General features: G+C 42.2%; 1 protein-coding gene across 1 annotated transcript; it reads left to right on the top strand.

The window, feature by feature from the left end:
- The first annotated feature begins 1,843 nt into the window (after positions 1-1,843).
- plin6 (perilipin 6) lies at positions 1,844-12,428 on the top strand. Its single transcript, XM_062537962.1, has 8 exons — positions 1,844-1,882; positions 2,267-2,465; positions 3,733-3,815; positions 4,623-4,860; positions 5,683-5,864; positions 10,988-11,059; positions 11,436-11,633; positions 11,919-12,428. The coding sequence occupies exons 1-8, from the start codon at positions 1,853-1,855 to the stop codon at positions 12,360-12,362; spliced, it is 1,446 nt and encodes a 481-aa protein (XP_062393946.1). The 5' UTR covers positions 1,844-1,852; the 3' UTR covers positions 12,363-12,428.
- Positions 12,429-12,682: the final 254 nt, after the last annotated feature.

The following is a 12,682-nucleotide window of genomic DNA, read 5'->3' as shown; positions in this document are numbered from 1 at the left end:
GAAATAATTATTCAAGCATATGGACAGAAAGAGTTGATGCGGATCTGACATGGCTGCCTACTAGAAAGTTCCTAAATATGTCTGCATGAATTGATTATACAACTCTTGTTATAAAACAATGACACCGAAACTGGTGGAAATGACTGTCAGTCGTGTATGAATGGAAACTATTGACCGTACAATTTTCTCAAGTGATGAAAGGTTATCTATGTTATTACTCAAATCTAAATGTGAATTTATGCCATTAAATGGGCCTAATTCAATAAGGTTGGTGTTAAGTATGATGGTTATAGTGTACTGGTGTGCTGGTGTGTATGTGTTGGTAGTTTAGGTTAATTTGGTGTGTCATGTTGAACATTTCGTCTGTTGTGTTCCTATTTACTTGTACAAGGATTTAACATTATGTCTTGAACAACTTACTGGTAACTGATTTTTCATACTAGCTAAAGGGATATAGGTTAACACATTATTTGCGTCAGAAATATAAAGACCCGTCAATAACACCTTTACCATTACACTGTTCAACAGTGAAAAGTAGCACCACAGGGCAAGGGTTTATCCAGCGGCAAGCTAGATCAACCTTATTAATTGTGCCTGTATCATGTCATGTAAATGCAGGTCACTGACAACTGAAGAAGCACAGAAAACTATTCCCTAAAAAAATTCCCAGTTGGGTTTGACGTCATGTCATTACACCATTAGTATCTCTGAGAGAAATGAGGCAGATGCTTGTGGTACTGTAGGCCTGTATAAAAAGTAATGGAACAGAGCTCCTCTCTGTGCAATTAGCGCTGCTCCACCTTATGAATCAGAAGTGTCCTCCGATTCACACATCACATGCGCTGGCACCATACAAATGTGAGACTCACTGATGCCCCTGAAGACAACTTTTAATACGAGGGAGAAAGACATCTGAGCCAGATAGCTCTTTCCAGCAATTGATTCTTTGAACCTGCTCTTTTAAAATTGATCTCTCAGGTAAGATGAGTGCATTCTTCAAGGTATTATTACCAGTTTGCTTCTGAGGTATGAACATGTTTTAACTGTCCTGTGCATTCTAAGAGTTTATGACCACTTGTAGTGTGGCACTAATACAGAAGAGTTAATTGTATTGCTTGAAGAAGGTGCAAAGTGTAAAGTAACAAAAGGCAAATTATTATTATTATTATTATTATTAGTTACTGTCTTAAGTGTGATGAGAAGCATTTACATCATGTTGATGTGATTCTGCATAATTTCATATTTATTCATTTTTCAAAATGTTTCAATTTGTTCATTCTGATACTAGTAAAGTCTACGTTTATTTATGTAGTAGGGATAGCCTACATTTTTGTGCGCAAGGCAACTCAAAGAGCAGTCTTAACTTGCAGACTTCAGTGTACATTTTACAGGTTATTGAATATTCATTATTTTGGATATTTCCTTGGACAGTTATCGACATCTGAAGAAATAATTAGGGAAGAAATCAAGAATTTGAATGTTTGAAAGTGAGTTATGCAGTGTATGGTTTTTTTTATATGTGGATAAGCCTATGCATACATTATTATTTTCACAATGTGTGAGACAGACGAGCATTCTACATCACTACCTCTGCCGAGTAGTGTGGTGCGACAGACACCCGAACGGGAGGTCAGCAGACTTTGAGAGCTTAACTGGATTTTCATGCTGTCATGGTCAATCACAAATGGTCTTTGTGACGGCTTGGCAGCTGACTGCCTCATGAGCCATGCTGTTCACCACCAGTGTGGTGCTTCCCGGAGGATCGCAAGTCTTTGTAAGGCATGGGTTTGAGCACCATGATACTTCCCACTGTCCTGACGCGCCTTTTTTCCTCTTCCAGAGGCGAGGTGTCATGTCAGGTACAACAGGCCAAAACAACAGGGTGAGTGGATCAGCTATAGGCAACACACTGCACCCTCCAAAACTAACATTAAATGCAGACCCCAGTATAGACAAACAGGAACATTTTTTAACAAAGTCAACTGATCATTTTACATATCAGAATATCAGTCTTATAACATCAGCTATAACATCAGTCAACTCAAATCATCCGTTTATAATGTCAGTTTTATAACATTTTGAGATGCAAAAATCCTTTTGAGCCAGAAAAGACCTCCGTGTCTGTAGACATACATTTTTGGTGTACTATCTGCATGAGGCACCTACGGACCCCTATATCGGCTGGTTATCACATGTAATGACATGGTTAGAATATGTTGATATGAGTTTCCCTCTGCAAATAGTAGTTCCACTCTATCCTCTACAGAGCAATATAGTGCAGCGGGTGGCTGGCCTCCCCCTGGTCTGTTCCGCACTCCAGAACGTGAGTACTGTGTACGTGGAGGTGAAGAACCGCTACCCTCTACTGGGCTTCATGGGAGATCTCTCTAGTCTCGGGCTGCAGGTCGTCTCCCTGATGGCCAGAGAGCGTGCAGGACCGCTGCTAGAGAACCTGAGACCACAGAGTGAGTCGACGCGACGCCTCCAGTTAGAACAGAGATAGATAGATAGATATATACTGTAGATACTGTATATACTTTATTGTCCCCATAGGGAAATTTGGACTTCTCAAAGTATATGACCCGTTACAAAGACACATAAAACTACAATAAGACAAGACATAAATGACACACAATGTACAATAACAGTAAAGCTTAATGGCAATAAATAAGAAAATACAATACAAAAACCTCCTGTAACAAAGTGTTTAGGGTGTTTGTTTAAGGCACTTATCATATTAAGGGCTTTGATTGATATGGGGACAAATGAGAATCCTTGCTTGCAGTAGCGTATACTTCTATGGAATGAAAGCTTATTACAGTAATTTCCTGCATATAAGCCACATTGTGTATAAGCCACAGGACAGTGTTTTATGCATATTAAAAGAAACAAAACCATATTAACACCATATTAACTGTCCCCGTGTATTAACCCCATAGCTGAATAGATATTGCAAAATCAATGTATAAGCCGTGGCTAATAGTCGGGAAATTACGGTAGAGCAATGCACGTTTTAGTTTCCTAAAGCTACCATATCAACCATGAATAGCCAAAAAAACAGGACACTTACTTATAGTTTTATTTACTTTAAATAGATTTTACAGATGCTTCACACTCCAATACATACGATTATGCCATTCTGAATACATAAAGTTGAACACTTACATGTATTAAAGGAGACATGGAATAGAATCATTTTTGTCTTGATTTTGATGAATTAGGAGAGGTTGTGCATAACCAGAGAGCTATCATGAACATGAGGCATGGTTGTGCCCTCTTTCATACAACAATCTTGAACTTAAAAATAGCCACTAAAAAATGGCCGAATTAGAACAAAGGCTACTTGTGATGTCAAATATCGAAAAGCCATTGCAGTTCAATTGGGGTTGCCAAAGAGGGTGCCTTATAGCGCTAAACATGGATTCAGGTAGATCTGACAGACAGATAGGAGACAGGTCTAGTGAACAGTAATATTTCAGATTGTATAATTTTATGGGGTAAGTGTCATTTTGGGAAAAAATGGTCTAAGGCACATTTGATTTGTAGTGAATAGATCCAAGGTATCAAAAATATACCAATCTACATAATACACATCCATTGTATATCCATTGCAGTGCAAGTCTTGGAATGATTTGTTGATTAAACTGTCAGGTAAAATAAACATTATGCAGATGTGTGACAAACTTGGCCAGAAAATACTTTAACTTTTGTACTTTTGTATGTTTGCCATAGTTGATGCCGTCAACCACTATGTTAATGTGGGGCTGGACCAGATGGAGAGCAGCTTCCCAGTCCTGAATCAGTCCACAGAGGAGGTGGGTGCCCTGAGAGCCTCATCTTGTGGGTGGAGTAATGGTGAAATGGAACACCCTGACCTGCCATCTGTGATGACTCATTTCACATGATCTTCAATCAAAGACATTCATGACACCCAATACTGTCATGGTGCAGGAAATTACATCATGGCCCAGTCTCTTCTGTCTTAAAGGAACACTTCACCGTTTTTTCATATTAAACTTCGTTATACCCTTAACTAAGACGAGTTGATACATACCTCTTACGTTTCAATGCGTGCACTCACTGGCTCTGGCGCATGGCGCTACTTTGATAGCACTTAGCTAGCCCAGTTCATTCATTAGGATCCAAACAGAGATGGAGTTAGAAGCGACCAAACACCTCCATGTTTTCCCTATAAAATACAGTTCACAACCATGGTGACACAAAATAAAACGTAGTGCATTTCTAGGCAGGTAAGAGGGATAACTATATTGTGTGGCGGAATAACACTTGGGAGCACTTAGACTCAGCGCAGTAATATCCTCACTCCAAAGTGAAACTGAAAGTGCAAGAGTGATGATATTACTGCGCCGAGTCAAAGTGCTCTCACCTTTCTAGACTGTGATGAAGACGTGGCAAACATCGAAACGTTAGTCCACTATGTTGGCACCTTAATAAATATCTAAAACTTCACATCTGAGTTGCTCCGGTGAACATTGTTTCTTCACTACAGTTTGTCCTTTCCCGTTGACACACCAGATAGTGATTTCGGGAGCACGGAGGACCTTTTGTTTTTTTCTATGTGATAAAGAACTGTGTCTTTCCATCTCTCTCCCCTCTCACAGGTGCTGTGTCACCTGAAGGATGGCTTTTACCTGACTCTAGACGATGCTCAGATGCGCGTCATTGAAGGGCTGGATGTGGTGCTGAACAGGTGGGAGCAGCTGGTGGATGTCATCTGGGATCTGCTGATAGCCCTGCAGAACTCCTCCACGGGCCGAGTGGTGACCTCAAGCCTGGACGAGGTGCTTACGCGTACCGAGGACGCTGTCCATCACTACCTGCCAATGCCCCCGACAATGCGTGAGTCTCTGACTTTGAAGCTCAATACCACATAGTTAACAGTGAATGTACAGTATACAGTGGATATGCTGGTTCACTACATCTAGACTGCATAATACTGTAACACTCCAACTCCCAATCATTCTCTAAGACACAGATATTAACACAGTACACTACAAAAAAGGGATGTGTTAAAATGACATTTTGTGTCAATTTCAGCATTGTGTGGCTGGGTGAAAAACAGAGTTCAGCTATCTCAGATAACCAAACAAAATGTATATCGTTATGTGTGGGCCTACATTCCATAATATATGAGTCTCTTAAGACGAGTAGTTAAAGAATAATCTAAATTATAAAATAAAACGGAAAAAAAAGAAAGCTTTGGCAACTTTTCCTCACTTCACTTTCCTTCACTTACTCACCAGGTGGGTACTTACTTGGTACTATCTTACTAGGTATGGCTTGCAGTTAATATGGTCATCAGAATGTTATCCTTATTGTGCGCATGCATTAGCATTATGATACAGTGCACCCAAATGTCCAGCATTTCTTATTCAAGGGAATGATGAATGAGTAGCCTACAGCATTGCTCACAGACAGGGTGGACTCATATGCATTCATGAGTAGCAAAAAACATGGAAGATGACGGCGACAGACAGACATTGTGGAAGGTCAACAGAATCACACCAGTGCAGGAAAGGGCTTAAAAAACTATCATAATTGAAATTAAAGGTATCGTGAGTCGTGACACAGATACCTTTTACTCCCATCCACAGGTCATCAAAGTTCACTAAGGGGCAACACTGTTTTAGAAGCGTTACACTGCATCCTTGTGATTTTCAGGACAGGAATTCGAGTTCAGGGCTTCGCTGTATGAAGATGATGATGACAATGACGAACCTGGGCTGTGGACGCGTGTGCGCTGGCTTTTGCTCAATCTGAGTCTCCAACTGTACCACCGAGCCCTGAAGCTGAGGGCACAGCTGTACCGCATCATCCAGACACTAGAGGGAGCTGCTAACACAGTGAGGAAACAGTAGTCTTCTTCATCTTGGTTTCTCAACTTGTTTTTTTGTTTGTTTGTTTGTTTGGTTTTTTTTGTCCCAGTCAAGCGCTCTATCTTGTGTTTACACAGAGGGAAAGCTTTTGATAATGAAACGCTTAAGGATACAGTTGTTATCCATTTTAGTTCTACTAGCTTTTCTGATCTTGCTCGAATGCAGTGGTAATAATATTTTGTCTGGCAAGTTATTCAGACAGCAGGAAATTCCAGAGAAAGTCCATTGAGGCTGAAGTCTTATTATTACATAATAAATAGGATGAAGAATTTTACTTTGGCTGATGAACTGATTTCTTTCTATTTTATGAGCGTCTTGCATAACATTTGAATTTTGAACACTTACAGTAATGATATCCCGACCTCCTTTGACTTAAGACCTAACACAATTGTGCAGGTTTAAACATTGTAGGCAGAATATATTATTTTTTTAATTGAATAAATCTGTTTTGATTAAAATAACTCATCACATTTGCAGTATACACCATCCCTATGCAGTTACAGTATGACGAATGCTAGTGATGGCAAAATGGCATAAACTTGAGGGAAGGGGGTGGGGTGCCACTCAACAAATGGCCTCTTTAGGGACTGGTGTCTGATTTCATTGCCAAAAATATTATGAATTTAATACTTTTTCAAGTAGAGCATGAAGTTACACTTCACAAACACTTCACACTGGTGTTCTCCTACTGACCCCATTCTGCTTTTTTTTATGTCAAGCTTGGTTTATTGTAAAATACAGTTTTTTGTTAGTTGCAAAATGATTTCACATTTATGCAGTATAATGAAAAGTGTCAAATAGTTGCCGCTATGGGCGATATCATGACAAGTGAGTATACTGTAGCCTACTCCGCGAGGATTTTAACTGAACTTGGACATAACATTTGATTAGGGAGCAACAGTTGAATACTGGGGCACATGCTGGATTCCAGGACACCACTACCATTGTCCTATCACACATTGGTATTGGTGTGGTAAGAGTGGAATGACTTGAGCTATGGGTCTAAGGAACATTTTTGTCCATTCTTTGTCTGCGACCTTGATTTCCACCTTGCAGATTCACTTGGTGACACTTTGACGACAGTCTTTCGTGAGCACTACAGTCCTGACTGTGATGTTCTGCTTGTCAGCCTGCCACTTTCTTATCAGCTGAAGTGAAATGCAGACGTTTTCCTGAACACATTTTTGTCCTCTGCCTTCAAGTAGACACTGTGATCTCTGGTACGTGAAGGCGGCACACACTGATTTTTGCTACCCCAGAGCTAACTTGCAATGCAACTTGCCATTGAAGTTAGTTAGCAAGTTGTCAAGTTAGGAGTCAGCAGTCTGCCTCCACGTCCCCATGAAACTCCTCATTACAGTATCAAATAGGACCATCACAGTATCAGATAGGACCATCACAACATCCCAGCACTTCTGGTCGTGCCTTATTGGGTGGGCAGTAAAAATACCCAGGCTACGTGCTCTGTTCCATGGTTGGGCGGCTTGTAAGGCCCTTGGCACTTCCTGCCTACATGAGCTGCAAGAAGAGATCTCCCTGGACAGGCACGGCTCTCTCATTAGGCACTCTTTGTGCAAGGCCCCCTGGGGCTTCTGCGGTCTCCGAAAAATTGATAGAAAGGCAAGGAAAGAGGGAGGGTGAGAGAGAGAGAGACAGAGAGAAACAAACAAAGTCACAACAAGAAAATGGAGGAGGAAAGAGAGAGAGAGAGAGAAACAAACACAATTACCAAAAGAAAATTGAGAGAGAGAAAGAGATGGTTATTCAGGTGCCTAATCTATCATCTATATGGGCTCTAGTTAACTCAACATATTTTCTATAAGCTGCCAGGCAGGGCTAGTGTATCACCAGATATTTGAAGAAATATAAACATAAAAACCCACAAAAATACTGTCTAAGGCAGTTTTTCATATGAATAACTCATCATTAATAATAACGTGTTATTACTTCTAACATTTATTGTCATAATGAAATAAAATATATAAATAAATAAATAAATGTTGCCATACTATTCATATCTATCGTTAAACTTTCATTAAACTAATTTTTGTAACTCTGACACTCAAACTATTCATCACACTAAAGATACGTCAGATTAGTTGCCAAGCATGTACAGTATGTCAGATAAGTCTTGTGTGTGGGCAAATGCCAATCACCAAAATACACAGCACACTCAGATGTCTTGCACACACTGTTCGAAAAAGGGGAGAGGGATCCATGTTTGTTTGGGTTTGGGTGAGAGATGTTTGGGTTGGTTTAGAGAAGGCCCGGAGGGACGTGGTGCTACGTGAGGTTTGAAGCAGCTCATGGCTGCCACTGCTGGAGAAGAACACACTCAGTCCGATAAGACAGGGATGAAGGAGTCCAGCCCAGATGAACAGATAGAACGGATTCAGTGGGCGTCTGAGTCTACAGTGGCTGAGGGTGTACTGTACCTAACAGCTAATAGTTGCTGGTTTGAAGGGATGTTTGGGAGATTTGTGAAGTTGCAAACACTAAATAGAATATAGACATTATAGTGTAATTATAGTATCTGTCGTGGTTTTCAAGTGTGGTTTTTCATTTCCCCCTAGTTTAACAGACTTTATCGTTTTTATTTCCTCTAGTTCAAATGCATTTAAAGCAAGACAGATAGACAATAAGACACATAACAAGACATATGTTATGGTTTGTTTGCAGAATATGCAAATTGGAGAATTGGAGACTCTGTGACCATGTTGTGCAAGTGTGAGGGGGATGTGTTGCAAAAACTAAACTATTCAATGGGGGGTTTGCATATCCTCAACTAGTTTATTTCAACTGCAATGAATCTAATCATGTTATTATAAACGAAGACTTCTGCATCACTAGCCAGGACTATAGGCAAAACCTAATGAAGCATACTGTCATGTGCACTTCAAATTGGGAATGGAGAAGACGACACCTCAGGGTCAGCATATTCAATTCCGTCTTTGAAAAAACTAAAGAGATCTCTGTTTCAAACACCTCAAGGACGAACCATGCGTTTTTCACTAGATGGAAGCATAAAGCAGACACGTGTCGCTGTGAAAGCCCCGTTGAGCTCATCTTAAGAGCCCACAGAGCCTTAAGAGTGTCATTTTCCCAGCAGTTAGCCTGCGGGTAATTGGAAGATAAACGTGTTAGAGGGCGCGGTGGCGGCGGCGTGGTGGTGGCGGTGGCAGTGGTGGGCGTCTGGTGAGGGAGCGGAGGGGGGTGGGGGAAGGGAGCGGGGCAAACACTGAGATCCACAAGGGTCGGCTCACATCAAACAGTGCCTCATTAAAGGCCAGCAGACACCCCAGAGAGACTGGGCGACTGCACAGTAGAGAAACGTGAGCTGGCAACGTCTACCACTGTGTGTGAGCCTGTGTGAGCCTTTCAGGTGGGGGAGTGTTCAAAAGTGTGTGTGTGTGTGTGTGTGTGTGTGTGTGTGTGTGTGTGTGTGTGTGTGTGTGTATGCGTGCGTGCATGTGCGTGTGTGTGTGTGTGTGTGACTGTGTTTAGGGGGTACAGTGTGTGTGTGCATGTGTTTAGGGGGTACAGTGTGTCTGCATCATTGTGGGTGATTGGGACTGTATGTAATGTGCAAGCACGTGTAACATCTCTGTAGAGGTATCAGAACGCGCTGTGTTCCTCCTTCCTTGGGGCGGTTTGTGTGCGTAGTGTGATTGTTTCCATGGTGCCATGCTTGGCTCCTGGTTGCTCTTTGGCAGGACTTGGCAGCTGTCGCCACAGCACCGGGTCACGTTTTCTGCTCAGCTCCAGTTCCGCCTCTGCGGGCTCCTCTCCTTTTGAACAGGACAGGAATACAGAGGGCACTGCGGGCAGCCTCTCTCCCTTTGGCTGACCCACTTCTACACCCCCACCTACAAAACATAATTGAAGCTTACAGTACAAGGGGGGCGGCCCGGCCTGGTGAGTGCCTGTAAGATATGCGTGCTTGCTGCGTTTGCCAACCTAGACTGAAATCCATCACACACGAGCGGCGCGGTCTCACACTCACGTTGCTGTGGGCTCGAAGATGCACTTGCTCTACTTCAGAAGCACACGTGAACATGTGGTTTAGTGCGCTGGTGGGGTATTTGCTTAAAATTCACCGCTTCTTAGTTAGACCTGGCTTTCAGTTCGATTTTTAGAATTAGAATTTTTTTAGAAATAGAATTTTTATCTTATTTATATTTATATTTTATATTTATATCACAGCTTGTTGCTATGTTCAACTCATATACCCAGGTAGTCATAGGTCTCGTATTCCTTCACGTGGTACAGATGAATAATTTCTTTGGACTTTCCAGTTGCATTAAAACATTTTATATTTTATACCCCCACCCCGCTGAGCAGGGTCCTCCCCCCCCCCCCCCCCCCCTCACCCCCCTCCACCTTTCACCATACAACAGCATGGCGATGTGAACAAGTAGATTGAGAAAAACACTTGATGTTTTTTTAGGCTAATGACTAGTTGTGCCTTGGCTGTCAGTTCCAGTTTATGTACATGGGTCATTTACTTGTGTTCCCGCTGAGGCCTGCAGGGCTAATAGGAACATGACAGCCAAGCCTCTAAAGTAGCGATTTGGCTCTTTTTCTGTAGGCTATGGAGGAAACACAAGTTTCAGTGCCAACAATCTAATGTTGATGGGAAGAGAATGAGAGAGCGGGGCAGAGGGATGAGGGGCAGTTGTGGAAGGGGCCATCGGGTCTTTTGTGAAGAGACTGATGGGTTCACCCAGGACAGAAGCCACGTGGACCCAAAAACCCATCGCTTTTGTCTGTGTTATTATGTCCCATTAATCCAACACTTGGACCTGACAAGACCGAAGCTTGGCCGAGATCTCATTTTCTCTTGTTTGTTGGTACATCACGTTTGGTAGAGAATTAATAAGAAATAAAATAATAATAACAAATGAAATACAATAAAATAAAATAAACAACATATTTTTTTTTTATTGAGGCGATTATTTGAGGGGAAATTACTCATTGATTCACTGGTTAGTCACTGATGATTTACAAAACGTGTTCATTGTGTAATAAGTTTGAATTTGTCTGTAACTTACTGTGTCACCTTAAAATGATTTGTGTTTTTTTTTCCCCAGCTGGGGCTCACTAAAATGATGGAGGTGGTGGTTAACATGCTACAGAACCTGATGGCTTTCTACATGTCTCAGGTGCAATAGGTTGGGAAGTTTTGGGGGGCATATACAATGGTATTAAAAAAAATAAAAGCAAATAACAGGAAACATGACTGATTTGATACCAACATCATTGTACAGGAAACATTTGAGACAGAAATTTACTCTTATATCTTTACAATGAGAAAACGTACCCATTGATGAAGCTTGCTTGATGTTTTTACCAAGGGAGATCAAATGAGGAGGATATCTGAGAGACACATGCAATACACAATAAATTGATTGGATGATACATAGAAAACTATCATTTATGTATAAGCTGTACAACCTTTAACAAACATGTGAGAGACTGTGCCAAGATTAAAGACTTGTTTAGTGTTATCTCATTGGAGCTCATTGTCCATTGTGTCAGGTGAATGGAATCAGGGGTCTACGAGACACGGCACTGGGGACGCTCTCTGATCTCGTCCAGACCTTCCTGAAGTTGCCGCCTGTGGCACAGATCCAGGCGTTGCCTGCCCAGGTGGGTGAGGTGGCCACCAGTCTGAGAGAGCTGAGCAGGGTCCTCATCCAGCTCCTCATCAACACAACTCCGCTCTACAACATGGTGAGAAGGACCAAAGATCCTTAAGGCGGGGCAAGATACGTCGTCGTAGTTCATGTCTATGGGCGCAAAACGGGGATCACTTCCTCTGCATAAAGGGGGTGTGTCATACGTGTCATGTCCATAGACTTCGATGGAACTGCTCTGCATAAAGGGGGATTTTGCCTTTATATCATTATCATATTATCATCATTTACATATACATTATTTCACATTTTATTTTTTTCCAAACTTTCCACTAGACTACCTCACCATTGCCTTCTAACATGTCTGCTCTACTCTTCATCCCAGCTGGAGCAGCCAACAGAGCAGCAACTCCTCGAATACCTTGATCAGGAGGCGACATCTGGGGAGCCATTAACACCGCGTAGCTCCTCCAACAGCCTCTTCCTGAAGGCCATGGATAGTCGTCCACGGCGCCGCCGGAGTTTTTACGCGCGTCGCCGAGGCTCCACAGGCCATGCGTCTGACCCCTCGACCCCGAGCACTTCTGTGACCCCACCAGCACCCACTTCCGCCCCTCTCCCGGCCAATGGCCGCAGGGGCAGTGCGAAGCGCGGCAGCCAAACTGAGCTAGACACCCTGGCCCCGATCTCCACCAACACGATCCGCCGCAAGTCCTCTGCTGCGGAGGTCCTCTTAGCACCTATCATTCAGCTGGTCTCCCAGAGCCAACGAGCCTTTGATTATCTGAGCTCAACTCCAAATGAAGAAGAGCAGTTCAATGAAGATTAGGCCCCCTGTGCAACCTCTCTGCCTTAGCCAGAGTTATCAAGTTTCATGAGTATCACAGATTTCATCCCAGAGGCAGAGAGAAGCTTAGTTATTGACATTTCGTACACATTATATATTCATGCATGTTTATGGCAACGTAATGTAATGGCAGTAGGTAATCTTTATCAGTGACTTTGTTCAATAGGGTGAACATGGGTAAAGTGGGACAATGGGTAAAGTGGGACAGCTAAGCTTTTTCATATATATCTCCAATGTAGTTATGACTTGTCTATTAAAACATATTGCCAAAAGATCTCTAGGATGTAAGGGGTTAAATAATA

Source organism: Sardina pilchardus, chromosome 6, assembly GCF_963854185.1.
Source record: "Sardina pilchardus chromosome 6, fSarPil1.1, whole genome shotgun sequence".
Taxonomy (NCBI): Eukaryota; Metazoa; Chordata; class Actinopteri; order Clupeiformes; family Clupeidae; genus Sardina; species Sardina pilchardus.
Note: the sequence above shows the minus strand (reverse complement) of the source record. Positions and strands in the feature narration are given on the sequence as shown.

Coding starts and splice junctions, on each gene's coding strand:
- plin6 (XM_062537962.1), top strand. CDS start 1,853: ATGTCAGGTACAACAGGCCAAAACAACAGG. Junction 11,060..11,435: donor TGGCTTTCTACATGTCTCAG/GTGCAATAGGTT, acceptor CCATTGTGTCAG/GTGAATGGAATCAGGGGTCT. Junction 11,634..11,918: donor CTCCGCTCTACAACATGGTG/AGAAGGACCAAA, acceptor TCTTCATCCCAG/CTGGAGCAGCCAACAGAGCA.